General features: G+C 52.6%; 1 protein-coding gene across 7 annotated transcripts in view; it reads left to right on the forward strand.

Moving 5' to 3' along the window:
- The window catches only part of EHMT1 (euchromatic histone lysine methyltransferase 1), a 155,026-nt gene that overhangs the window by 88,562 nt on the left and 40,411 nt on the right, over positions 1-26,053 (forward strand). For 5 of the 7 annotated variants that reach the window (XM_057548047.1, XM_057548048.1, XM_057548053.1 and 2 more), the window contains 7 exons: positions 2,248-2,428; positions 5,735-5,892; positions 6,073-6,261; positions 13,491-13,568; positions 14,699-14,819; positions 17,708-17,839; positions 19,806-19,951. In XM_057548047.1, coding sequence (XP_057404030.1) covers positions 2,248-2,428; positions 5,735-5,892; positions 6,073-6,261; positions 13,491-13,568; positions 14,699-14,819; positions 17,708-17,839; positions 19,806-19,951 — 1,005 coding nt within the window. The remainder of the gene's footprint in view (positions 1-2,247; positions 2,429-5,734; positions 5,893-6,072; positions 6,262-13,490; positions 13,569-14,698; positions 14,820-17,707; positions 17,840-19,805; positions 19,952-26,053) is intronic. The other 2 variants (XM_057548050.1, XM_057548049.1) reach the window with 2 other exon arrangements.

A 26,053-nucleotide genomic window follows, 5' to 3' on the forward strand; every position in this document is an offset into this window, starting at 1 on the left:
TACCCATTTTTAAATTGGGCCTTTTTTTGTTGTTGAGCTGTAGAGTTCTTTATATATTCTATGTGTGATTCCTTTATTGGATATATGATTTGCAAATATTTTCTCCCATTCTATAGGTTGCCATTTCATTCTACTGATTTTGTCCTTTAATGCATAGAAATTAAAAAAATTTTTAATGGATGTATAATTGACTTACAATATATTAGTTTCAGGTATACAGCATAGTGATTCAATATCTTTATATATTACAAAAGGATCACCAGGAATAGTCTAGTTACCATCTGTCACCATTCAAAGTTATTACGATATTGTTGACTGTATTCTCCATGCTGTGTGTTACATCCCCATGACTTACTTATTATATAACTGGTGGTTTGTACTTTTTAATCCCCTTCACCTGTTTCGTCTGTCCTCCCCCATCTCTCTACCCACTGTTTATTCTCTGTATTTATGAGTGTTTCTGTTTTGTTATGTTTGTTCATTTGTTTTGCTTTTTAGATTTCACATATAAGTGAAATCATGGTGTTCGTCTTTTTCTCTGACTTATTTCATTTAGTGTAGTACCTCTGGATCCATCCGTATTGTCACAACCAGCAAGGTTTCATTCTTTTTTATGGCTAAGTAATATTCCATTGTGTGTGTGTATAAATACAGCACATCTTCTTTATCCACTTGGCTGTTGACAGGCATTTAGGTTGCTTCCACATCTTGGCTATCATAAATAGTGCTACAGTGAACATAGGGGTGCATTTATCTTTTTGAACTGTTGTTTTTGTATTCTTTGGATAAATACCCAGGACTGGAATTGCTGGATCATATAGTAGTTCTATTTTTAGCTTTTTGAGGAACCTCCATAGTGGCTGCACCAGTTTGCATTCCCACCAGCAGTGCACTAGGGTTCTATTTTCTCCACACCCTCTCCAACATTTGTTATTTGTGGTCTTTTTGATGATAGCCTTTCTTACAGGCGTGAGGTGATATCTCATTGTGGTTTTGATTTATAAGAAATTTTTTATTTTATTTTTTTATTTTTGGTTGCGTTGAGTCTTCGTTGTTGCGTGCGGGCTTTCTCTAGTTGCAGTGAGCTGGGGCTACTCTTTGTTGCAGTGCGCTAGCTTCTCACTGCAGTGGCTTCTCTTGTTGTGGAGCATGGGCTCTAGGTGCGCGGGCTTCAGTAGTTGTGGCTCGCAGGCTCTGGAACGCAGGCTCAGAAGTTGTGGTGCATAGGCTTAGTTGCGCTGTGGCATGTGGGATCTTCCCGGACCAGGGCTTGAACCTGTGTCCCCTGCATTGGCAGGTGATTCTTAACCATTGCACCACCAGGGAAGTCCCTATAAGAAATTTTTAGTTTTAATAAGGTCTAATTTATCTTTTTTCTTTTGTTGCCTGTGCTTTTGTTGTAATATCCAAGGATTCATTGCCAAATCCAATGTCATGAAGCTTCCCCCCTGTTTTCTTCTAAGAGTTTCACAATTTTAGGTCTTTGATCTGTTCTGAGTTAATCTCTGTCAGTGGTATAAGGTGAAGGTCCACATCCATCCTTTTGCAGGTGACTGTCCAGTATCCCTGCCCCGTATATTGAAGGATCACACCTACTTTGTGCACAACGAAATGTGGTTCAGTGGAATCGGGTTTGAGATCAGACTGTCTCAAGGCTGTAGGTGACTCTGGGGAAGCAAGTGGTGGGGCGGGGGCTGAGTGGTGTCTGGAGCAAAGGCAGGGCTGTTGGTCGGTGCCAGGGGGTTGGCGTCCACATCACAGGACCACAGGTTGTGGTCTCAGAAGGCTAAGGCCGAGACACTGAGGAGATGGGTAAAACTGAGCAAAAGCGTCTTAAAGGTGTAACATGATGATCTGTCGTGGCGTGAAAACCGCTTGGGGGAGGTGCACTGTGTAGCCGTGATCACCTGGAATGTGCCCCATCTGGGTATTTTCAAATGTAGTCATAGTTTATTACCTAAATCACAGGCTGGCTGGCTTTCTGTAAAGGCCCAGGTGGGAGACGGTCCCGGTTCTGGGTGCTGCACGTGTCACAGCCGCTGCTACTTCCCTGCAGAAACGCAGACTCTGTTCTTGGCCTGTGACGCCGACCTGCGCCTGTCACAGGCGCTCTGGTGGCAGCGGGTTTCCGCGCTCTCCCCTCTCTCCTCAGCGCACATCTCTTGGGGGAGGGGTTTGGTGGGAGAGGCACGCTGTTTCATCGCCCGCCTGCCTGTGCGTCATTGTTGCGTTGTCTTTGTTTTGAAGCACGCGGCCGGTAAGGACCCCAGGGAAGGCCGGGACGCCCGCGACCATGAGGAGCCGAAAGAGGAGTTGAGCAGAAGCGCCTCAGAGTTTGGACGACAGCAGCTTTTACCCCCCTTCCCGCCCCTTCACCAGTCGCTACCTCAAAACCAGTGCTACGTGGCCACCACGAAGGCACAGACAGGTAAAGGGAAGCTGCCGCCGCCTCGCTCTCGGGTGTGTCCCGAGCCTACACTGCAGAGAACGCGGGCCCCGCTGCACCCTCACCCGGTGCTGCGTCGCGTCCTCCGCTTGTTTTCAACTTCCAGATGAAGATCGTTTTCATTCCGACAGTCTGCGGCCTTGGTCTGATTGGGTGGAGGGCTCTGGATTTGAGGAGTCTCCCAGCTCATGGATTCAGTGCTGCAGGGGCACCGCGGTTCAGGTGCGGGTGGCCGTGGGGCGGCTCCCTCCCAGCCCGAGCCACCTCTCCTCACGCTCACCTGGGGGCCTGGAGGAGCATCGGGTGCCTTGTGGGGCCTCTTGCAGGAGGTGGGGGCTGGTGAGCGGCCCCCAGGGAGGCTGCCGTGGCAGGCGTGCCCGTAGAACCTGCTTCCCCTGCAGACCCCTCCAGTGCAGACAGGCCTCTCCGCCAGGCCCGGCTCACGTCGCTGAGGACTCACAGACGAGGGGGAGGCGGCCCCCCAGGGGCTGCCCTGGGGTGGTCATGTGCTGGTTGGGGCCTGTCTTCCTCAGGACTTTCAGAACACTTGTTGCTTATCAGTAATTTCAGACCAGAGGTTCTGCAGAGGATGTCTGTGGCCTCCCCCGTTCCCCGCCCCCCATTCCACCACGTGCACAGTCGCGTGTCCTTCTCCCACCCAGCGTGTAACGTTTGCTTCTGAACGTGCGTGGAAGTTGCAGACATGGGGCCCTGGGCGCGTCCGTGTTGTGCGTGGCGCCTTCTCGGGCAGTCGCTGTAGTGTCAGAGCCTGGAAGGGCCCCCCCGTGTGATGCGTCGTCCAGGCCTCAGGCCCCACTCGCCTTTGCCAGTCAGTCGTCCCAGGAGGCATTTCTGGCCAGCTTCCTGCAGTCCCTTAGTGTGCGTCTTGACATCTGGAGCATCCCCATGGGGTCGCTGCTGTCTTCCTGGGTCAGGCTCGGGTCACTGCCGTCCCCGAGGGGTGTGTGTCCTTGCTGCGTCCCCCGGGAGTGGGGTGTGGGTGTTGGTCCTGCTGCGGCAGGGCTGGGTCTACAGGTCCTTGGGTCGTTGTCCTTTGTGTCGTTGGAGGCGGGGCTTAGAGGGTTGCACGGTCCCACCTGGCAGCTTGAGCATCTAGGGACCCACTCCCAGACTGATCGTCCCAGGATGGATTCCAATTCCATCGCCCCCTCCTTACTTCCTAGTGGAGCTTCTGCTGGAATGAAGGGCCTCCCCTTTCCAGCCTTGCCTCTGTCTCAACTCATGGATCCTTATGTGAGTCTCTGGGCTCCAGTCTGTCACCGTCATGTTCACATTGTCCCAGGTTTGCCCTTCAGGCTGGCTCCTGAGTCCTCCGATGTGACCCCCATCACTTTGTGAGGACTTCCTGGCTACACCAGGTGGACCCAGCCCGTCTTGTCCTTCCCCAGTCCTGGGACCAGCCGTGTCTCCAAGGAGCCCTTGTTCTGTTTGTTGGAGCGCGGTGGTTGGTTAGAAAACGCTGTCAGTCTGTCTCCCCACCACCTGCAACTTTTGGTCTATTTCAACTCAGTATTATTTGTTTCAGAGAGTTAAAGCTGGACAGAGTTGCATGTCTCTGTGGAATTACACGCATGTGTGTAGGGCTTGGCGAGGAATGTCAGGAGTCGGTTCTTCTGTTAAAAAGTTGAGATTGGGGAATTCCCTGGCAGTCCAGTGGTTAGGACTCCATGGGTGTGGGTTCAGTCCCTTGTCAGGGAACTAAGATCCTGCAAGCTGCAAGGATCTTTTATCTTAATAAAAGTTAAGATTGTTCCTATTTTAGCTTTATTATTTCCTTATCTGTTCAATCCAAGTTTTCTAAACAGAAGTGCTGAGTGTGTTTAGCAGTTTCCCACATGGGTCCTTCTCTGCCTTTGTTTCCTTATCTGAGGGCCGGAGACGGGCCCACGGGCTCAGGACAGCGTGAACGGCCTGGTGCCTGGCGCTCCTGCAGCAGCTGCCCGGCTCGCTCCCTAGGGAGGCGGCAGGCCCCTCTTGCTGTCCGTCCCCCCCCCCCCCGCCGCAGGAGCAGGGGCCCGTGGGGATGTGGCCCTGTGTGACGGCTCGGACCGGAACAGCCTGCCTCGTTCTTCAAACCTTCCTCCCCCCCCTTCCCCTGGCCGGCGCATTACACTATCACAGGAAGTGCACGCTTTCGGGCCATCTCTTCTTGTCCGTATTTTAAGTCACTGTGGTGACAACCCCGCCCCGGAGGGCCTGCTCTTGCCGTCCTGCTGCGGAGCCCTGCTGCGGCGCGAGCCGAGACGAGACGGCAGATTTGCACAGAGCTCACAACTCACCCGCCTCCTCCTGGGGGGGGCACCTCTGCCGGCTCACCTGTGCTCCGTTCAGCGCGTGGACGGACGGCGTTTCCACGTCAACATGTGCGGCCCACGTGGCGATTGTCCTCAGTGTCCTGGCGTCGCCACGCACCTGCGAGGGGCTGTCAGCCTGACCCCCGGCACCCATGGCCGACGTGCGTCCTTTCTCCCCGTATCCCTTCTCTGCATTTTGTAGAAATAAAACATAAGGTATTTCTTTCAGCCCTTTCGTGGAGTTCCTCCGTGTTAAAGCAGTGGTTTTCAGATTTTTTTTTTTCATACCCTGGAACTTTTTACAAAAATAAAACATCACAGAGACCCTCATTCTGTCAAGGCAGTAAACCTGGGGCTGCTTTGCCCAGAACGGCGTCAGGGGCCACGAGCCCCCAAGCCCCGGCCCGGTCCCCCCTCCACTGCTGTGCTCGTCAGGAGACCTTGCCCCCAGGCCTCTCCTTCCCTGGCCCTTGTGCAGAGATAGCTCGCTGGGCCGTTGTTTCCAGTATTCTTCCCCTTGGTCTGTGAAGTGCTGAGTGAGGACGGAGGGTCCAGGTGACAGTGGTGTAAGGCCACTCTTCAGTGGCCGCACGTCAGAGGTGGACCCTCTGGACACACGAGCAGGAGGGCGTCTGGAGGAGGCCCTTCCTTCTCAGCCCCTCGGAGAGCCCTGCTCAGAGGCTGTCCCAGGTGCTCCAGGGCCCGCTCCTGACGGCTTGCGGGTCTCCTGGTGTCGTGCTGCCTGCTCGGGAGGGGGTGCTCACATTTGCCCTCCGTATAGCTCGGTGTCTCCTTATGAACAAATCCTGTATCTGTGGCGGGTTTTCAGCTTTCTCTGTGCAACTTAAGACGCTGTTGTGGGTGCTGATGATTTCGGTGATCAGAGTTTGTGAACTGTCACCTACCTTTAAAAACATTTGAACGGCATTTCTTTTCTTCTCTCGTCCCCTTTTGACTTTTTTTTTTTTTTTAGCTTGCTTGCCTTTTGTTTTAGCAGCTGCAGTATCTCGGAAGAAAAAACGAAGAATGGGAACCTATAGCCTGGTTCCTAAGAAAAAGACCAAAGTGTTAAAACAGAGGACGGTGATTGAGATGTTTAAGAGCATAACTCATTCCACGGTGGGCTCCAAGGTAAGGCTGCGGGCCCGGCCGGCCGCGGGGGCTGCCCTCCGTCTCCGCTCCAGGGTGGCCCCCGCCTGCCCCAGGCTCTCGTCCTCCAGCACAGTCGCCACCCCCTCCCCCGCCCTGCCCCGTGGGCCTTGCCCGTAGGAGCTAGCGGGGGTCCTGACGTGGGCTTCTGCCGTGTTGCAGGGCGAGAAGGACCTCGGTGACGGCTCCCTCCACGTGAACGGGGAGAGCCTGGACTTGGACTCGGAGGAGGACGACTCGGAGGAGCTGGAGGAGGACGAGGACCAGGGAGCCCAGCCGGCCGCCGTGTTCCCTGCCGAGGACAGCAGGGCCTCCAAGGACAGCGCGCTGGAGCCGGACCGCACCCAGAAGGTGGGCGGGACGCACGCCACGGACCTCGGTCCTGGCGGGGGCAGGGGTGGCCTCTGGGCGCCTCTGGGCCTTAATAAAGCCCCCTGTTTACTTCTGGCTGGGATTCTTGTATTTTATTTCTCTTGAATTTTTAGATAGTTTATTTTCATCAGAGAAGCGTTTGTCTTCCTGTGCAGCGTTCATGGAAGTAAACGGCTTGAGCATTTTTACGCTTGGGAGTGACAGGAATAATACCATTAATAACCCAAACTGCTAACTGTGGCTGACCGAGTGCCAGTACGGCTTGCCCTTGGCCTTGGCACGGTGTCCCAGGCACCCGGCACAGGTGTGGTCCTCCTGCAGGTGAGGCCTCTGTCCTCCCAGTGGGGTGAGCGCCCAGGGCTGCTGACAGGACCGTGGGGTGGTATGTGCGCTGGCGTGTCCTCGTTATGGACGCTTCATCCGTGTCCACCCAGGATGAACTCGGGGGTGGCGGTGTGGTGGCCCTGAAGGCGTGGCAGTGTCTGGGGGTGGTGATGCCTTATCTTGGCTCTCTGTGCACCGGTGCCGAACAGGAATACGGAGACAGAGTTTTGGAGGAAAAGAAATAATAGCTTTATTCTTTGCCAGGCAAAAAGGGAACACAGCAGGCTAGTGCCTCAAGAGCTGTGCCCCCCCCCCCTCCCTGGGGAATCAGGAGAGGTCTTATAGGTGGAGCTCGCAGTCTGGGGTAGGTGATAAGGATCAAAGCAATGAAGGTCTTGAATTTTTCTTCTTCTTGCATTATTTCAAAACAGTCACTGCTAGTGTCAGGCGGCCCGGTAATTGGGTCCGTTTGTTATCGGCTGGGTTATCGGCTGCGACCTTCTACAGAACACTACAAGGGGTGATTTGCTGCAGGGGAGTGCAGGATGTAATTCACATAGTGTCAGAGAGTGTTAGAGGTTAGCTTTGTGAAGGATAAGTCTAGTTACAGACACTACAGATTAGTAACAGTTAAAATAAAACTAGGGTTGGGATTTACCTGGTGGCGCAGTGCTTAAGAATCCGCCTGCCAGTGTAGGGGACACGGGTTTGAGCCCTGGTCCAGGAAGATCCCACGTGCTGTGGAGCAACTAAGCCTGTGCGCCACAACTACTGAGCCTGCGCTCTAGAGCCCGCGAGCCACAACTGCTGAGCCTGCGTGCCACAACTACTGAAGCCTGCGTGCCTAGAGCCTGTGCTCCACAACAAGAGGAGCCACTGCAATGAGAAGCCCGCGCACCGCAACGAAGAGTAGCCCCCGCTCGCCGCAACTAGAGAAAGACCATGTGCAGCAACGATAGACCCAATGCAGCCAAGGGGAAAAAAAAAAAAAAAAGAAAGAAAAGCTAGGATTGATTAACTCTTTCAGGCCAGTTTATGTTATTTCCCTAGCCTGCCCATGGCTCCTTTATTTTCCTTGTTTGTCAGAAAAGAAAAGACTCTCGTTTCTATCTTTGCAGCAACATGACAGGGACACGGGGCTTGTACGGTTTCAGTGATGCAGGGGGCCCAGGGGCGCCGGGCGCAGACCTGAGCAGAGTGGCTGCTGCTGTTGGGGCCTTTCTGGTTGGGGGAGGGGTGAGTTAGACATGGAGGCGAAACCGTGGCTGAGAGGCGGACGTGTGGAGCCATGGGTTTACTGTCCACGCATCAGGCTTGTCTGAGAAAACTTTGGAGCATCTTTAAGATGGACCATTACGCCTTACGAGTTATTCTGAAACTAAGGGTGGGCAGAGACGTTCCAGTGAGTTTGTTGCAACAGTGACTTGTTTGAAGTGTATAATTTTGTTGATTAGCTTTTTGCACTTTGCATCAGCCCTGTGGGTACAGCCTTTGACATGTGTAAAGCATTTTCTTTCAGCTTCTGGAGTTTGGGCTGTGTTTTTTCTTAGTGTTGTTTAAATTTGAGATTCATATTAGCCATTTATGCCAGTTCTATTTTTTAGCAGGTTTTGGGGCAAAATTTTAAATGTTGGCCCAGCTATTAAGGTATAATTTTTCAGAAATAAATTGGTAGAAAATGCTAACATTAGAGATTTAAAGGAAATTTTAAAATGATTTAAGATATCATTTATTATTTTTTTCTCTTCCATCTTGTATTATTTTCTCCCTTTCGTGTAGGAAGGAAGCAGTCTCCTAATTCTTGGGGTGGTATTTTGAATGGTGATTTTTACAGACCTGTACTCCCCGCTGCTTGCAGTGGGGACTTGACTCTGGACGTCCAGTCTCCTTGAGGAGCTTTGCCTGTGGTTCCACGAGCTGCTCTTGGCTGGGCCCCTCAGTGGGTGTGCGGCCCCCCCCCCGCCCCCCGTAAAGCCTTCTCCTGTTGTTAGAGGCGACACTCGGGGCTCGTAGTGAGCACTTTGTTGAGAGGTGGAATGTGGGCATCTCCAGGTCCCTGCCGCAGTGAGTTGGGAGGGACAGGTTTTCATCTGCATGTCCCTGCATCTCAGTGTTTTGCTGCAGGTCTGAATGTGCCGAGCAGCTTCTCACACGACTGGCTGTCAGGATTTGTTGTCTAGCGACCCCGTTTCCGCTGGGTCATGTGGTCTGGGCAGCCTTATGTGAGCGCAGAGCTGACCTGTTGCTCGAAGGTGTGTGCTGTCCAGCCTTGGCTGCGATGTCAGAGCTCATGGATCTAGTCTGTTTCTGTATGATTTCTGGGTTCGGGGTTCTAATTACAATACACAGACCTTTCCCTGTGGCGATTTTGAATATATTGACGTAAGCTATCTTCTAATTCTTCATGGGCTTCATTCTTTATGTATAAACATTTGATTCATAGAGAATTTTTGATGAAATGTGACGTAGAGACAGTCAAAGTGGGTGAATTTTATGGTATATAAATTATACCTCAGTAAAGCTTTTTGAACAAAATGTGAGGTCAGGGTTGTGTGGCCTCCCTCACATGGTGAGCTGTGTGTGCCAGCTCTGTTTATTGACTGACATTTGCTTCCTTGCTGATTTAAAATGCCACCTCTGTCACATACCACGCGGCATTTGAATGTGAGTCTATCTCTGGATTCTCTATTTTGATGGAGGTCCTCATCTTCCGGAAAGAATCTAGACACCGAATAACACTGAGTTAGTCTAGGTACTGATACAAAGGAAGAAAATTAAATGGGTATCAAGCTAACAAAAGAATCAGGAAATGAATAAAAGCAGAATCAAAAAGAAAATGTGGAAAACAAAATAAGATGGCAGGAGCAGATCTAAACAGATCAGTGATAGTAACAAATAGTCATGGATTTGTTATGTGACCTGTTCCGGAGACGAGAAAGATGGGAGATACGCCAGCCGGTTCTGAGGCTAAACCTGCCTTAAAGTCAGCCAGACACAACCGTGTATCAGGGCACGAGGGCAGGGGAGGCTGCGGCCTCCAGGAAAGCTCTTCACAGGACCTGCTGAGGGAACGGAGCAAAGGAGGGAGACTGGAAGGCGTGTCACAGGGTCCAGCTCCCTGCCGTGTGGACTTGGGGACGGGGCACAGGTCAGCGGTGCCCAGGGCAGGAGCATGCGGGTGGCGCCCCCCTCCGGTCCCCGTGGCAGGGTTGCCTCTGCCCTTGTTCTGGGCTTCGATGCAATCACGCAGGAAGCACTCCTTTTTCTGAGTGTGGCTCGTTTTACTCTGTGTTGTGTTTGTGCGATTTATTGATGCTGTCAGTTCATTTTCACTGTTGTGTGACAGTGGTTTTCAAGGTGGCCCAGGGTCTCTGAGGCCCTCCAGGGTTACAGTAATGCTGGGATGTTGCCTGCCTTCCTCACTCTCCTCTGAGGGAGCCACGCCGCAGCTGTAGGTGTCTGCAGCGGCGCGTGTTCATGGACTCACGGGCCCCCACAGCCCTGGCTGTTCTCAGTAGTTTCTACGAGAGGGAGGGGCCCTGAGGCCAGAGCGCTGGGAGCCAAGCGGGGCCGCAGCCCTCTGGACGGGTGTGTGCGGGGCCCCGGCGGGGCTGACGCCCGTGCCTAGCGCATCCGCGAGGGGGGCTGCGCGTCCTGCGTGTGCATCGCGGGCTTGTGAACTTGGTGGGCTGCCCTCCTGGCGCGGCTGAGCGCGCTCACACTGCAGTTCTGATTTGCGTTTCCCTGGTTTCCGAGAAGCTTGGGCACTTTTTTGTATGTTTATTTGCTGTTTGGATGTCTTCTTTTGTGAAGTGCCTGTTTGGGACCCAGCTGTTTATCTGTGTAGTTATTTGTCCTTTTAAAAAGTCGATTTGTAGGAAGGGAGGCCCTGTGTGTGTGCGGCCAGCACGGTGCCTCCTTCTCCGCGTAGGGGGCGGACTCCTCACCGATGACCGGCGTCCTTGTCTCAGCACTGGGGTGGATGGGGCAGGTGGGTGCGGGGCCTGCTGGCTCGGGTCCCCCACCCTGTGTGGCCTCTGCCTGGCTTAGCGCCACACCGTCTGTCCACTCAGATGCCAGCTGTGGTGCTCCCCTCCCTCCTCTCCCCGAGCGCCTTACGCCTGTTCCTGTAGCTGCTGTGTGTGCAGTTTTCAAGTACTTACTCCTTATTCCTCCCTTTACAGTCACAGGAGTTTCGGAAGTTGTTAATCTGCTCACTTTGATGGGTAGTTTCACAGCTCAGTATTTTTAGAATAAGAAACTACCCAATGAAATTTAAAGATAACATTTAAATAAAGCTTATTATAAAGATATCAGAACCCTACAAAAAAGGTTGTATTTAATGGTGAAAGTTTTAAACCATTGTTAATACCAGTGATAAAAAGAGTGCAGGTTGGGACTTCCCCGGTGGTCCAGTGGTAAAGAATCCACCTTCTAATGCACGGGATGTGGGTTCGATCCCTGGTCGGGGAACTAAGATCCCACATACCACGGGGCAGCTAAGCCCGTGCACCACAACTACTGAGCCCGCACGACTCTACTAGAGCGCCCGTGTGCCACAAACTACAGAGCCCACGTACCACAACTAGAGAGAGAAAACCTGCACGCCACAACTAGAGAGAAGCCCGCACGCCACAACGAAAGGTCCCGCGTGCTGCAACTAAGACCCAATGCAGCCAAAAAAAAAAAAAGAAAGAAAAGTGCGGGTTGCCACTTCCTCCCCTCACACGAGCGCGCCACATTGGTCATTCTTGCTGTGATGCTGTAAGGTGAAAACCGGAAGGAAACATTAATATTTTAAAGGACAAGGGAGTTTGCTGGGAATATAATCATCCATCTAAAAAAATCCACGGAAACCAGCTGAGCGGCTGCTGTAGCCAGTGAGCTGAGCTTGTGTGGTCCTGCCAGTCAGAAAATATAAGGACAGCTTGTCAATAATATCAGTAAATACCCGACCATATGTGTTAACTCCTGAATGGAAAGCGTCAGGCTGTGCATATGTACGGCCACTGGTGCTTGCCAGAGTTCCTGCTCCACCTGGACGGTCTTGAGGCTGGTATATCAGTGTGGGTCCTTAGAAGGTAAGGATTCTTTGAACAACAAAACCACAATATCACACCTAAAAATTAGCTGTAAGTCTTTAACACCACCACAGTGCTTAGCAATACATTTAACAAGAAATGTCTGTTATCTATAAGGAGAAAATAGTAAAACTTTACTGAAAGAGGTTAAAAAAAAGAATAAGTTCATGGAATGACCCATTATTTGTCTGAATGAGAAGATCCATTCTTTCATCTCCCTTTCGCCATGTTATCCACGAATTCAGAACTGTTCTCATCAAAATTCCCACAGGATTTTCTGTGGGACCAGCTGACCTAGGAGTCGTTCACGGCGAGCACGGGCTGGGGGGCGGGGGAGAGGTTAGCAGGACTGTTACGGAGGGGGTTCAGGCGGGGACTCGTGCAGGCACGGGGGAGCCATGAGAGAGTGGAGCAGGCCACAGTGCACCTGTCTGTCTGCAGAGATACAGTTTGTTCTAAGGGTCGGGTTTTCAGTTTGTTTGCAGGGGATCATGAACTTTTCAGTAAATGTTATTGGGAAAATTGGGGGCAAAGTGAAGGCCGACCCTTAGATCAAGGTGCACAACAAATGTACACTCCATTCTGGAATAGGTGGGGGTGATGGTTGCACAACTCTGAATACACTCAAGACCACTGAAGTGTGTACTTTAAAAGGGTGAATTTAAGGGTAGGTGAATTATAAATCAGTAAAGCTGTTATTTAAAAAAGCAAATTCCAGAAGATTTAAAGTGTCAACACAAAATATTTAACTGTGGGAAAAAGTGTTGGAAACCGTTTTTCTAATCTCAAATGAAGGCCTTCTGTTGTAAGACACAAACCTAGAAGCCACGAAGGGAGAGACTGAGAGGTTCGACTTGTCCAGATTAAAACCCCAGAAGTTTTACTTTAAAAAGAAATAGCAGAAGCAGAGCCTGTAGAGCTTGATAGGAGAATGTTTATAACATACTTAACAGACAGTGTGTGTGTGTAGTTTCCTGTGTGTGTGTAGCTTCCACAGTTACTAAGAAAGCAAGGACCCAGTGGAAATACGGGCTGGGGCTGTGGTCACGCAGTACGCAGCGGGAGAAACGGAGGAGCACGCATGGGAAGCACTCGAGGGGGTGCAGCCCCTCAGAGGACCTGGGGGTGCCCTGTGGGTGCCCCACACCCGGAGTGTCCTGCACGGGTGGGAGCACGTGTCTGCTGTTTGTCCGGAGGGTCTTACCCTTCCTGTGAGACTGTGAGGGCGCGGTTACCGCGCGGCCCCTCGAGGAGCCGCAGCCGGGTGCGCGGGGAAGGGTGGAGGGGCGCGCGGCTCCTGTGTAGGTAGGGAAGGTGAACCCAGGTGCCTCTGCTGTTCTGTTACGGAAAGATCCCACAGCGTACTTTTCATTAGAAGAAAGTAAGACGCAGAAGCGTGCTGGGTGCTCTGCCCCTGCAGGCAAACACTCCCGTGCTCGCCCGCGGGTGCCCAGCATTGGCAGCAGGTCGAGGCCCTGGGGCTGGGCAGGCTCGCGGGTGGGAGGGGGGTAGGTTTTTCGTTTTATGTTAGTTTGTGGCCTCTGAAAACCTTTTTGCGGTGAGTGCAGTCTCTCATGCGCCCTGATCTGCATATGTTTGGCGCCCTCGCCCATGCCAGGGGGCCACCCTCCGAGTCACGTCGGATCGGTGGTCCAGGTCAGCGCGGGAGCCTGGCATGGGGGCAGCCCTTCCGGGCCGGGCTCTCGGAGCTGGGACACCTCCAAGGTGTGTCGGGTCAGATCGCCTGCCACCAACGGCTCTCATTGGTTTGTTTTCTTTTTGGCACCCGGCGCGGCTGCTCAGATGGAGGGCGAATCTGAAGAGGAGCAGGAGTCGGCCGGCACCGGGGAGGAGGAGGAGGACGGAGACGAGTCCGATCTGGTAACCTGTGCGCGGGTGACGTGGGGCTTCTGGCAGAGGAGCCATGTGGGAGCCGCAGAGAAAGCGGCCTGAGCAGAGAGCCAGGGAGGGGCCGCCGGGTGGACCGGGCGAGGGAAGATCGAGGCGCCCAAGGTGGAACCGCAGGCCCTCCGCGGGCTGGATGTGGCTCAGAGCTGAGGGGTGCGAGTGACATGACCTCACGGGGGCAGGGTCAGAGGGCGGGGCTGTGGGGGGAGGACGGAGCCTGGCGAGCCTGCGGGCCAGCCGTCGGGCAGCGCAGGGAAGGGAGTCTCTGTGCGTGAGAAGGAGAAAGTGGCCATGTGGGTGGCGGAGATGAGCCCTGGGAGGGGCTGTTGTGTCTGGCGATAAACGTGTTTCTTTGAGGTCGTCGACTGAAGCGCAGGGGGCTGTGGTGCTGCTCTTGGCAGACTTTCTTCCCGGAGCTTTGCTCTGAAGGGGGCACAGGGCACCTGGGCGTCTCAGGGGGCCCAGCACGAGGGCTCAGGCTCCAGGGCAGCTGTTGGAAAGGCCAGTGAGCCGCCCTTAGTGTATCTTTTTATCTCATGAACACACATTTTAAAATTTCTTTTTCTATCCATAGTTAACAGGGGTTGTGAGATCCTGGTGGTGGAGTCGTTAGAAAGGCTAGTGGTTCATGCTCTGCATCTGCTGTAACTCGTGGCAGTTAGATGCCCTTTCTGCGTCTAGACTTGAGACACACGTACTCACAGGAATCTCGAAATGTTGTAAATTAATGATAATTTCTTTCCTTGTTCTCCATGTAATGGCTAATTTGGACATAGATTTGAAGCACATTGAGGCTTTGATTGTTCCTTTTCTCATGAGCGAGATGAATGGGTGCATGTAATTAAAAGGGGATTCTTTTACTGAACTTATTTAGTTACTGGTAGAACTTTTTCATTTATTCTTTTTTGTGCCAAACTCAAGTAACTGAGCTTAGAGTGATATTTAGGGAAAAGCATGAGTGTCTTTAAGAATGTGACCTAGAAAAGTGTCTAAAAGTGAAATTGATCTTCTAGTAGGATTATCACGATACAGCAAGAAAACAGAACTTTTGCTTTCCGAGCGCCCATGCTTTGCTCTTTCTGTTCCTTTCCCTTGGTTCTCAGAGTTCTGAATCCAGCATCAAGAAGAAGTTTCTCAAGAGGAAAGGGAAGCCTGACAGCCCCTGGATCAAGCCAGCGAGGAAGAGGAGGCGGAGAAGTAAAAAGAAGCCCTGCCCCGCGCTAGGTAAACACGGAGCCACACGCAGGACCCCGGGCGGAGGCGGGCCGTGGGGGGCTTGGGGCTGGGGTTCTGTGTAGGACTTCATTTGAACGGAAGACTCCACTGTTTAAAAAAATAAAAACGTCAGAAACAGCTTTATTAGAGACCCTCGGGTGATGCCAGGGGGTCTCCTTCCAGCAGGCCCCCGTGGTATGGCCGCACACTGACTGCCCCCACCTTCCCTGTGTCCCGCCCTCATTGTCCTGTGCGGGCCGGGCCCTGGTCCTCACGGTGGCTCTCAGCCCTTTGCTCAGATTCCCTTGATCTGGAGGTAGCCTTGTTAAAGGGACAGCTGGGAAGGGCATGACGTCAAAGTTAGTGGCCCAGGGGCCCCGTCTTTGCAGCTTTGCCATGGAGGACTTGGCGTAGCATGAAGTGTGTGTTGCTGAGGTGTTCGGTTGGTGAGCCTCACCACGTGCGTGTGACAGGAGACCCCTGCCACCCTCGCCGCGCGATGGAGACCTTCCCTCTGCAGCCAGCCCTCCCCCGGCCCGGGCACCTCTGCTCCACATCGCCTCCGCAGATGGGTTAGCGCTGTGGAGAACATTTATGGGTGGATCCTTCTCTCTGGCTTCTCCGCGAGTAACTGAGGGTCATCCGTGTTGTTGTTGGCGGGAGGTGTTCCACGCGCAGCTGTCTGTGGTTTGTTTATCCCTCACCTGTGGGACATTTGGTCTCTTTCCAGTTTTTGGCCCTTACAGATAAACTGCTGCGGAGTTTGTGTACACATGTTTCTAGAGCAAATGCTCTGTTTATCTGGGGTAAACGTTTAGGAGTGGAGAGTGGCTGGGTCATGCTGTGTGTCTCACTTCGTAGTGCTGCCAGCTGTTTCCCGAAGTGCTTGTTCTGCTCTGCGTTCCCGCAGCAGCACGGGAAGGTCCAGCCCCGCACTGGCCCCCGCAGCGCTTGCGCGGTCAGTCTCTGATTCCAGCGCTGCTGGGTGGTGTGTGGCACTGCCTCATTGCGGTTACCGAACAAAGAGCGAGGTTGCACATCTTAGCGTTTATCTTCTCGTAATGCGTTTATACCTTTTGCTTACTTTAAAATCCGAGCGTGTATCTTCTCACTGAGTTGTGACTTCTTTCAGTGTTCTGGATACAAGTCTTTTGTGAGATAGATGTTTTGCAAGTATGTGCACCTACTAAAAGTTTTAAAAAATGTTTGTTGAAGTCTAATTTATGGATTGTTTTCTTTTAAAATTCATGCTTTTCGTGATCTCAGAAATCTTCGACTTAACCAACCCACGACACAAAGATTTTGTCCCATGTTTTCTTCTTGAAGTTTTATAGTTAGCCCGTACATGTGGGTCTCTGATCCACTTTGAGTGTGTGTGAGTGTGTGTGTGTGTTGTCAGGCAGCTCACTTTTTTGCCTGTGCATTTCCAGCTGTTCCAGCGCCATTGGTTGCATTGACTTTTCTTTCTTCACTTAACCTTTTGAACCTTTGTTAACAGTCACTGTATGGCTGTTTCTAGACTTTCTAGTCTGTTTTATTGATTGATTTTTCTCTATACCAGCACCACAAAGCTGCAGGACTTCTTTCTGTCTTGCACAGTTATTTTAGCGTTCTTCTAGATTCCCCTGATAGAGAAGCAGGTTTACAGAGCTGCCCCTGAAATGCAGAGGGCTGCTGGAGGCCCGTGTGTGACAGTCAGTATCAGACTGGAGTCAGGTGGCCGGTGGGGTTTGTTGACCCACCAGGCCCACGTTTGCGTCCCGTGAACCTCCTCTCCTTCACTCGCGTTTCCTTGTCTCTCAACCAGGAATCATCAGCCAAGATCAGAATGCCCCATGTGGTTTCTGCTGTCGGCTGACAAAAGCTTTTGTAGATCCAAGACTAAAAGTTGTTTCGGGTAGAGGCTTCATCTTCACCATCTTGTGTGTAATGTGTAGAATGCCTGCCTAAATAAATACTTAAACGGGAGTTTGAATTTTATTTCCTCCTGTAAAGTGTTTAAAATCGCACAAAGGCTACTCAGTTCCTCAGGTTGGTGATGATTTCTCGCTGGTGGTTGGCTCCTTCCTGCCTGAGATCTAGGTTCAGACTGTGGCCTGAATTCAGAGTCTTTGGGCACCAAACCTCTCTGTGTTATGGCTCGTTCATTTCCCATCATTGAAATAATGTCGATGACAGATATTTAAAACTTGGCTCTGAACTATGGGCATTTGCCCTTTGCTGGTGGTGTTATTATCCTGTGTAAATGCACATTTTCACAGGCTTCTCAGTGAAATGCCCTTAGAATGGCAGTTACCTGGCTGGGCCTCCTGGGACTTGTGGACAGGAGCCCCCTCCCTTGATGGGCCCCTCACTTACACACATTCCTCTCCTTGGCGTGTTCAGATTGTGTTGCCCTTTGGTGGGTGATGTGCTTCGTAAACCCCCTTCTCACAGGAGGACGCTCCCTGCGGCCCTGCAGCCTTTCCTTGTGGATCCTGCAGCCCAGGTGTCTGAGGCTGGGCCGGTTCCACAGCGACGCTAAACGTCTGGGGCTTCTTTAGCTGCTGTACATCAGCTGGTCTTTCAAAGCTGCCATTCAGATTTTACTCTTATATTTTTAAAGTAATATTCACAGAACGTATGTGCACGACATTTTTATGTGTCCTTGATTATTTGATCAGCTTTTATCTAGCTGGTGTGTTTGTAGAGAATGATGTTTCCACATGCCCACACCTTTGCTCTCCTCGACACGGCTGCCCTCTCCCCAGGGAGGTCGTGCGGAAATGGGAACCAGCAGAAGTGCGGGATGGGGGCCCGGATGCTATGTGTGTTTGTTGTCTGAGTGTCCCGTGGCCCCTCCTGTGGGTCGCGAGGCCCCGGCGCACCGTGTTTGACGTGTGTGCCTTTGAACGCAGGTTCCGAGGCGTACGCATCGTCTTCAGGAAGCGCAGAGCACGTGGCACCCAGCGACGGCACGGGGTACATGGAGGTTTCGCTGGACTCCCTGGATCTCCGAGTCAAGGGCACGCTGGCCTCTGACGCAGAAGGTGAGCGCGTGCGTGGCCAGGGCCAGCCGGCGGGGGTGGGGGAGGGAGCGTTTGGTGCCGAGTGGGCAGGGCGCGGGGCCAGTGTGCTGTGTCCCCGTGGCGCTCTAGTGAGGCGGCCCCAGGGGTCGGGTGCAGTTGCCCACCAAGGTCAGGAGTCCTGCGAGCCATGCGTGTTTATATGGGGCTCCCAGTGGGAGGTGACCCTCTGCCCTGGCTGCATGCAAGTGGCGTCGTTCTGCACAACGTGGCTTTTTTATGATCCCTGATTCCAACAATGTTGGTGGAAATGTGTCTTCTCGTCGGTGTTGAGCTGGTGGTGCCCCATGGTGGCATATCTGGAGCCGGGCCTTGAAGTCCCTGGCACTGCAGCTCTGGGGGTCCTTGGCTCTGGGGCTGGGGCCACACGCTCCTCGCTGTCTGAAAATCTTTACCAGTGGAAATTAATTAATAGCTGTTTGGCTCTTTTGAAAAATTTCTTTGAAATGAAACATGGGGAAAATGTAAAATCCTTGTTACTTACACCCCATGGATTTTGCTGCTGTCGGGGTTTAACCAATCATTCTTTAAAGGACAAATAACCAGCTGTTAGCGTTTTGAACACTAGAGGACTTTTGGTTTACTTGTTTAGTTTAGGAAATCACATCTTTAGCTTAAGAAGAAAATCGTAGGCTTGTCTGTCAGAGAAGTAGCCGCTCTTCTTGCTGCACGCAGAGCAGAAACCCCTCTCCAGTCATCACCTCATGCCTTCCTTCCCGATGAAGTGACGTCTGTGTTTACTGTTTCTAAACCTGCCCTTAGCTTTGTCTCAGGAAGGTGCCGACTTGGACGCCAGCAGGAAGTAGTGCTCGTTTTACCACATTGCCTGGGGTCAGAGGTGAGAGGGCAGCACAGCGGGGGCGCCTGCTGCCCCTGTCTGTTGTCTGAGCTGAGCCCTGGAGGGTGAGGCAGGTGGCCTCTGCCTTTAATGTGTATGTTCAGCTTCTGGTAAAAGGGCCACGCTGGTGGGAGCCCCTTGGAGGAGGAGAGGCTGCGGGGCGCCATGTAAGTTGCTTCCCTGAGGGTGTTCCCTGGATTGACAGCCACCATTGGAGGGACCCGGGGATGTGTCCAGTCACGCAGGGCCTGGGGTGTCAGCACTTTGCAGGGATGAGTCAGGTCCCCCAGTTTTGTGTGCATTTAGTGCTAGGGTTCCAGACCCTCTAGGGGGGCAGCTGTGGGGCCTGAGGCTGGGCAGGAGGGCAGGGGGCCTGGGGCTCCTTGGAGAAGGGCCATGTGACCTGGATGGGTGCGGAGGGTGGGGACGGGTCCTGGTTCATGGGGGTCCAGGCGAGCCGGCCTGCCATGTCTGTGGGGACCCCCGCTTACCCTACACCCCTACTTTGTTGCACAAGAAGGAACATGAAACGCACCTTCCTTTGGAAGCCGTGGCTGGGTCGAGGGGTCTTTCTGGCCACCGACCTCTGTCCCCACTGCAAGCCGGCCTAGCTGCGGGCTGCCTTCGTCCCGGTGGTGCCCACCTTGCCCTGCCTGTAAGTCGGGTCAGGCGGTGATGTGCTGCGCCCAACACTTTCTTCGTGATCCTAGTTTTCTTCTTTGTGTTCCCCAATCCTTTCCTCCTTCTGCCTAATAAGCAGGCTCTTTGCGCTGTTGTAGTGGGTGAGGAACGTTCTAGATGATCAGTAGACAAGCTGCCTCCAAACTCTTTCAGGTTGAACCGAACGTTCGTCTCGTGGCTGCAATTCTAAAACCAAGTGACAAAGACAAGCGCTTTCTGGCTGGGAAGCATGTGGGAAGCGAAGTCCTGGGCGGTCTGGCTCCTGGACCTTGGCTCCTGGGCGGCTGCCCGCGGGCGTGTCTGCAGGGACCGTGTTTGCGCTTTCTGGCCCTGCGGAGGTGGGGCGGGCGGGCCCGAGTGTAGCAAAGCTGTCTGGGCCGTGGCGGCGACACGCATTGTGTGTGACCGCAGGGCTGGCCAACGGTCCCGACGTAGGCGAGACGGATGGCCTTCAGGAGGTGCCCCTCTGCAGCTGCCGGATGGAGACCCCAAAAAGCCGAGAGATCACCACCCTGGCCAACAACCAGTGCATGGCCACGGAGAGCGCGGACCACCAGGTGAGCGGGTTCGCGTTCCTGTGCGAGGGGGGCCCTGCCCAGCGGCGCCGGCGCTGCTCAGGAGGACGGTGCTGTGCGCGCGGCCAGGCGGGAGTGTTGGTTGGGAGCCGACATGGCCACGGGCGCTGCTCCGCTGAGGTCACGCTTTCCCAAAGGCGTTTCTACTTCGCTGTGAACTCGGACGTGGACGGGTGAGAGGCAGAGCGGCACCTGAGGTTGCTCGCAGCCTCTGCACGGGCCCCGTCACCTTCTTTAGAAGAACTGTCCGTGATGAAAGCGTTGCAGTTGACCTTCTGAACCTGCTGCTCGGCGTCCGAGCCGCCAGCACTTGGGTCTGTCCCGCTCTGCTCGCTGGGCTTTGAGCCAGCGTTTAACACTTGTCTCCTGTAACAGAAGTAACAGTAGTTCCCACTATCACGTGACGCCTAGCTGGTGGTCAGACGTCTGTGTTCTCTGCTCTGGCTGAATCCAGGTGGGTTCTGCCCACCCTCCTGCGCCCTGCCACTGGCCCGGGGCCGGTCATTCCCTTTAGTTCCCAAATCTTAGGACTGGAGGTCGGAGTTCATCTAGGTGCTGAGATTGTCCTTGCGTTCCGGCTGGCCTTGGTGGGGTCACTGTGAGGTTGAGTTCCTGCCCTCGGTCCGTCGTCCGGTGAGAGGTTGCAGGGTGGCGGCTCCACGGTTCTCTTTTTTTTTTTTTAATTTTATTTTTTTATTGTTTTTGGCTGCGTTGGGTCTTTGTTGCTGCGCGCAGGCTTTCTCTGGTTGCGACGAGCGGGGGCTACTCTTCATTGCGGTGCGCAGGCTTCTTATTGCGGTGGCTCCTCTTGTTGCAGAGCACAGGCTCTAGGCGCGCGGGCTTCAGTAGTTGTGGCACGCGGGCTCCGTAGTTGTGGCTCGTGGGCTCTAGAGCGCAGGCTCAGTAGTCGTGGCACATGGGCTTAGTTGCTCCGTGGCATGTGGGATCTTCCCGGACCAGGGCTCGAACCCTTGTCCCCTGCATTGGCAGGCGGATTCTTAACCACTGCGCCACCAGGGAAGCCCTCCACGGTTCTCTTGTTCCTCCTGCAGTGACAATCTGGTGTCTCTGGAACAGAGCTTCCTCACCTGCTGGGGCTGTTTGTGCCCCTGAGACATGCTTCATCCTGGGTTCGCAGCACAACTAGTGACTTCGTGGTCTCTTTTGCTGCTCTTCTGAGTAATGAGTTGGTGCCTTGACGCCTTCCGGTGCCCCTCCCCCCGCTCCCCAAAGTTCATCTTAGGAACTCACAGTCTTTTCTCTTTTCAACCTGTTACATATAAAATTTTTTGTTGTACAATGAAATATAAATCCAGAAAACAATACAAGACAAATGTCTGGCCTAATGAGTCTGTCTAGGGTGGGCACTCTGGTAACCATTTCCCAGGGTCAGGAAGTAGGATTGGCCCCAAATAGCTGCCACCCGGCTTCCGTGTTTTCTAAATGGTTTTGCCAGCCATACAGGTGTGCCTAGACGCTGTTGCCCATTTGTCCTTTCTCTTCCTTTCCCTTTATGTGTGGAGCAGCCGGGCCATTTGACCCCGTGGTCTGAGCAGTGGCTCCCATGCTCACGGAGCCTCCAGCGCCTCTGTCTGCAGTTTATACAGAGGTGGACCCGGCTCAGCTGAGGGGAGTTTAGTCCAAGGTAAAGGCTTGTGATATCTGGTTGCCTCTCTTTTTCTGATGTTGGCAGCTGTTGAGTCTTCATGCCTGTATTTATTAATTCATCAGAGGTTCCAAAACGGTGATGTTGTGTCGCTTACTGCTCATTTGTTAGCTGGATGGTTTCATAAAGAGCCTTGTCATCTCGTCTGCTCTTTTGTTACCCAGCAGAACATCTCAGAGGAAGGACCGCACTGGCGCTTGAGCCTTTCTCTTTATTTCCTAGTCGTTCAGGTAATGAATTTGTTCTCTGTCATTTTCTGAGGTTGGCCAGTTCTTACTTTTAAAATATCATTATGGGGGCTTCCCTGGTGGCACAGTGGTTAAGAATCTGCCTGCCAATGCAGGGGACACGGGTTCGAGCCCTGGTCCGGGAAGATCCCACATGCCGCAGAGCGGCTAGGCCCATGAGCCACGACTACTGAGCCTGCGTGTCTGGAGCCTGTGCTCCGCAATGGGAGAGGCCGCGACAGTGAGAGGCCCGCGCGCCGCAATGAAGAGTGGCCCCCGCTCGCCGGAACTGGAGAAAGCCCTCGCACAGAAACGAAGACCCAACACACCGAAAAATAAATAAATAAATAAATTCATAAAATATCATTATGAACTCATGTGTTTAAACAGATTTGACGGGTTCTAATCTTTGTGTCGTTGTTGTTATTATTACTATTACTATTATTACTTTTTAATTTTTATTTATTTATTTATTATTATTTATTTTTGGCTGTGTTGGGTCTTTGTTTCTGTGCGAGGGCTTTCTCTAGTTGCGGCAAGCGGGGGCCACTCTTCATTGCGGTGCATGGGCCTCTCACTGTCGCGGCCTCTCTCATTGCGGAGCACAGGCTCCAGATGCGCAGGCTCAGTAGTTGTGGCTCACGGGCCTAGTTGCTCCGCGGCACGTGGGATCCCCCCAGGCCAAGGCTCGAACCCGCGTCCCCTGCACCGGCAGGCAGATTCTCAACCACTGTGCCACCAGGGAAGCCCTATTATTATTATTGAAGCTTCATCCCCCCCCACCCCTTGGCCTGCAGGACCCTCTTCATATTGGACTCTTTTAGGGGATATGCATGGTCAAACTATTTTTGTAATGATACTAAAAAGTTAAGTGCCTTTTCACTTACTCTTTCACAGAGTATACAGTGGCATTTTGTACATTTACAAGACCTATGTAACTCAGGGAATGAGTGATTTTCATGGTGTTACAAAATCATTCACAGTGCAAGACACATGGATGGATTTTAGTGTAACGGTACTAAACTTGTGGACAGTGGATTGAGATTTTTACATTGCAGCAAATCTTTTGAGAAACTACCCCCTGTAGAGTTTTGCTGTGGTGTCAGAGAAGAATGTCCACGTTTGTCTGCTCTGAATGCAGAAGCAGATATGAGGTTCATCTGTCTTATTAAACCAGATATTAAAGAGTTTTGTGAACAATATAAAACAATGACATTTCTCATTAACTTTTTTAAAAGTAATTTTTTAATTGAAATACATTCTTTACATGATGGGTTTATTGCTATTTTTAAATAAATTAATATTTTAAAATTTTCTTTCTTAATTTCTAACATGGTAAATATAATAGACGTACCCCATTTGGACAAAAGCTCTTTGGGACCTTTGGTAATTTTTAAGAGTATAAAAGAACACTGAACCCGGAGCTTTTGAGAACCACTGTTCTCGATGTTCTTTTCTTCATTTCTCTTGTCCCTGTCCTGCTCACTTTCAGCTCAGCTTTGTCCTGGTGTCCTCGTGCCCCGAACTAGAAGGGGTCCAGGCAGGTTGGGTTTGAGGGTTCCTGGTGGCTGGCCCGCACTGGCCTCAGGTCTTAGGCAGCCCCAGACTTGCTGGGATTGGGCAGGGTCTCTCCCAGGTCGCCTGCTCTTCTCAGCCCCAGGGAGGACCTTTTGGTACCTTGGTTCCTCCCTGTCCTTGGGTCCACGAGACACTGCCTCGCTGTGTCCCTCTTCCCCCATCCTCCCCCCTCCTCCTGCCCAGGCACCAGTGTCTAGCAGGCCCACCCTTACCCATTTGCATCCTGTGGCCTTTGGTTTTGATTTAAATGTCGTCTCTGGGTTTTGGTTTTGCTGTCTAGTTGCTCTGTTTTCTGTGGGATTCCAGGAAATTCTTAAGCTGCTGCTTTTTTTTCCAAAAATATTTTTTCTCTTTCGATGCTCAGGTTGCCTCGGCCTTAGCTGGCAGCAGCCCCTCAGAGCTAATAGCTCCTTCGTCCTGTGTCTCCTTCTCATCAGCTTTATTGAGGCATAATTCACACACTCGAGGTCACCTTTCTGAGTGTGTGTCTCTGAGTCACATGAGTGACATGAGTGACTCAGATCACACGAGTGACACATGTGACAGATGCACACAGTCGTGCGACCAACACGCTCCTCTGATTTCTGTGCGAGGGAGGGGTGTTGACTCTTCAGCTCGGGCCGTTTTTACGTGACTCCTGTCTTGGGGGTCGACTGTGTCCTTGGGGATTCGGGGTGTCTGGTGCTGACACAGGACGCCCCCCCCACCCCCCCCACCGCCGCCGGACCTGTGCTGCCTGTACGTTTGGAGGTCTCTTTAGACAGCGTGTCCTGCACAGGGCCTGATAGTCTCCGTCTTCCCAGTGGTGTGTTTGGATCATCCCCATTGCACTTATCAGGGTAGCTGGGTTACAGTCTGACATCTTAATAGTGCTAAGAGTTATGCCATCTGTTCTTCCTTTTTCTTCATTTTCTGCCTCTTGGATTGAATTCCCCCCGCCCCTCGCTGCACTGGGTCTTTGTTGTGGCATGTGGGATCTTTTGTTGTGACGCGCGGGCTGCTCTCTAGTTGTGGCTCACAGGCTCCAGGGAACTAAGATCCCACATGCCTCGGGGCTTAGTTGCCCCGAGGCATGTGGGATCTTAGTTCCCTGGACAGGGATCGAACTCATGTCCCCTGCATTGGAAGGCGGATTCTTAACCACTGGACCACCGGGGAAGTCCCGGGTTGGAATTTTTTATGATTCCAATTTATTCTGCTGTTGGCTTTATTTTTTACGTATTTTCCTCACGTTTTCACCAGTTACTCTGGAGTTTCTAACATACATCCTTCGTTTATCACGGTCTTGCTTGAATTGATATCATACCACTTAACATGTAATGTAAGACTCTTACATGCGTGGGCCCAAATCCTGTCTCCCATCTTTTGTCGTACGTTTCAGTTTCATATATGCTATTATTTTTGTACACGCTCATCTTTTAGACTGAGTAACCGTAATCGTCTCTTGTTTCCCTTTATTTAAACTGCATCCAGAGCGAATTCTCTTTTGTTTGTTCGAAAAAGTCCTTGTTTTGCTTCCAATTTTGAGAGAGACTTTGATGGGTACAGAATTCTGGGCACTTAGAGACGTCGGTCGGTGTTGCCGTCCGAAAGTCCCGAGGAGAGGCCGCGGCCCTCGTCGCTGTGGTCCTCTGCGCTGACCTCTGAGCCTGAAGTGTGGGGTTGTGCTGCTCTCTCTCGGTGTTTGTCCTCTTTAGGTTTCTCTGAGCTTCTTGGACTTGTACCTGGTGTCTCTGTTTTCCTAGAAAATCAGTTCCTGCCCAGCGGCTCTTTATTTTTTCTCTTTCCCAAACCAGTCACTCGACGCCGGCTCGTGGGATGTCGTCTCACAGCTGACGGGGGCTCCGCACTTGCGTTCTCTTCCCGTTTTGGCGTCCGACGGTTTCTGTTGACCTTCCTCCTCGCTGAGTGTACTTGAGCCAGTCAGAGGCCTCCGCCTGTGTCTCCTGATGGCCTCGCGGGTCCTGGTGGTGGTGGTGGGGTGTCCTGGTGGCTGTTTGTTGCCCCCCACCCGCTGCTGGAGACCCTGAATGTCCGTGACGTGGGCTGCGGGTGGGTCTCAGGGTCCCTCCCCCCAAGCAACCCTTGGCCCCTTTTACTTTTCCTCCTGAGATTTTCTCCACGTTCTCAAATACCTGCCTTTTACCCTCCTTTCCTGACCTCTCCTTTGAGGTGTTGTCTGAGGGTTCTTACTGTGGGAGGGGTGCCCCCGCCCCCCGCACCGCGGTCTGCATCTGTCTGTCCCTCCCTCCGTCGGTCGAGGCGGGAGCCTCTTTGCTGTTTTCGTGGAAGCGTCCACAGCTGAGCCAGGGGTTTCCTCTCCTGAGCAACCTTTCCTTTTTCTCAGAGTTAGTAATTACCTCCTTTCTCATTGTTTTCTTTGTGCCTGTTACCGATTCCACCCCAAACTGATGGACTTGCTCACTTTGTAGGGTTTTCGGACACATGGGTCCCTCTCAGCGGGGGGCGCGTTGCCTCAGCAGCTCCTTGAGGGAGGTTCCTGGGGGACAGGTCTGGGCCGATCCTCTCCTGTCGCCGCGGCTCCACGGGCGCAGTTTCCTCTCATGTCCCGGTCACGTCCCCGTCTGCTTCGGGCCGTCCGCGTCTCAGGAG

The sequence above is a fragment of the Balaenoptera acutorostrata genome, chromosome 6, assembly GCF_949987535.1.
Source record: "Balaenoptera acutorostrata chromosome 6, mBalAcu1.1, whole genome shotgun sequence".
NCBI classification, from domain to species: Eukaryota; Metazoa; Chordata; class Mammalia; order Artiodactyla; family Balaenopteridae; genus Balaenoptera; species Balaenoptera acutorostrata.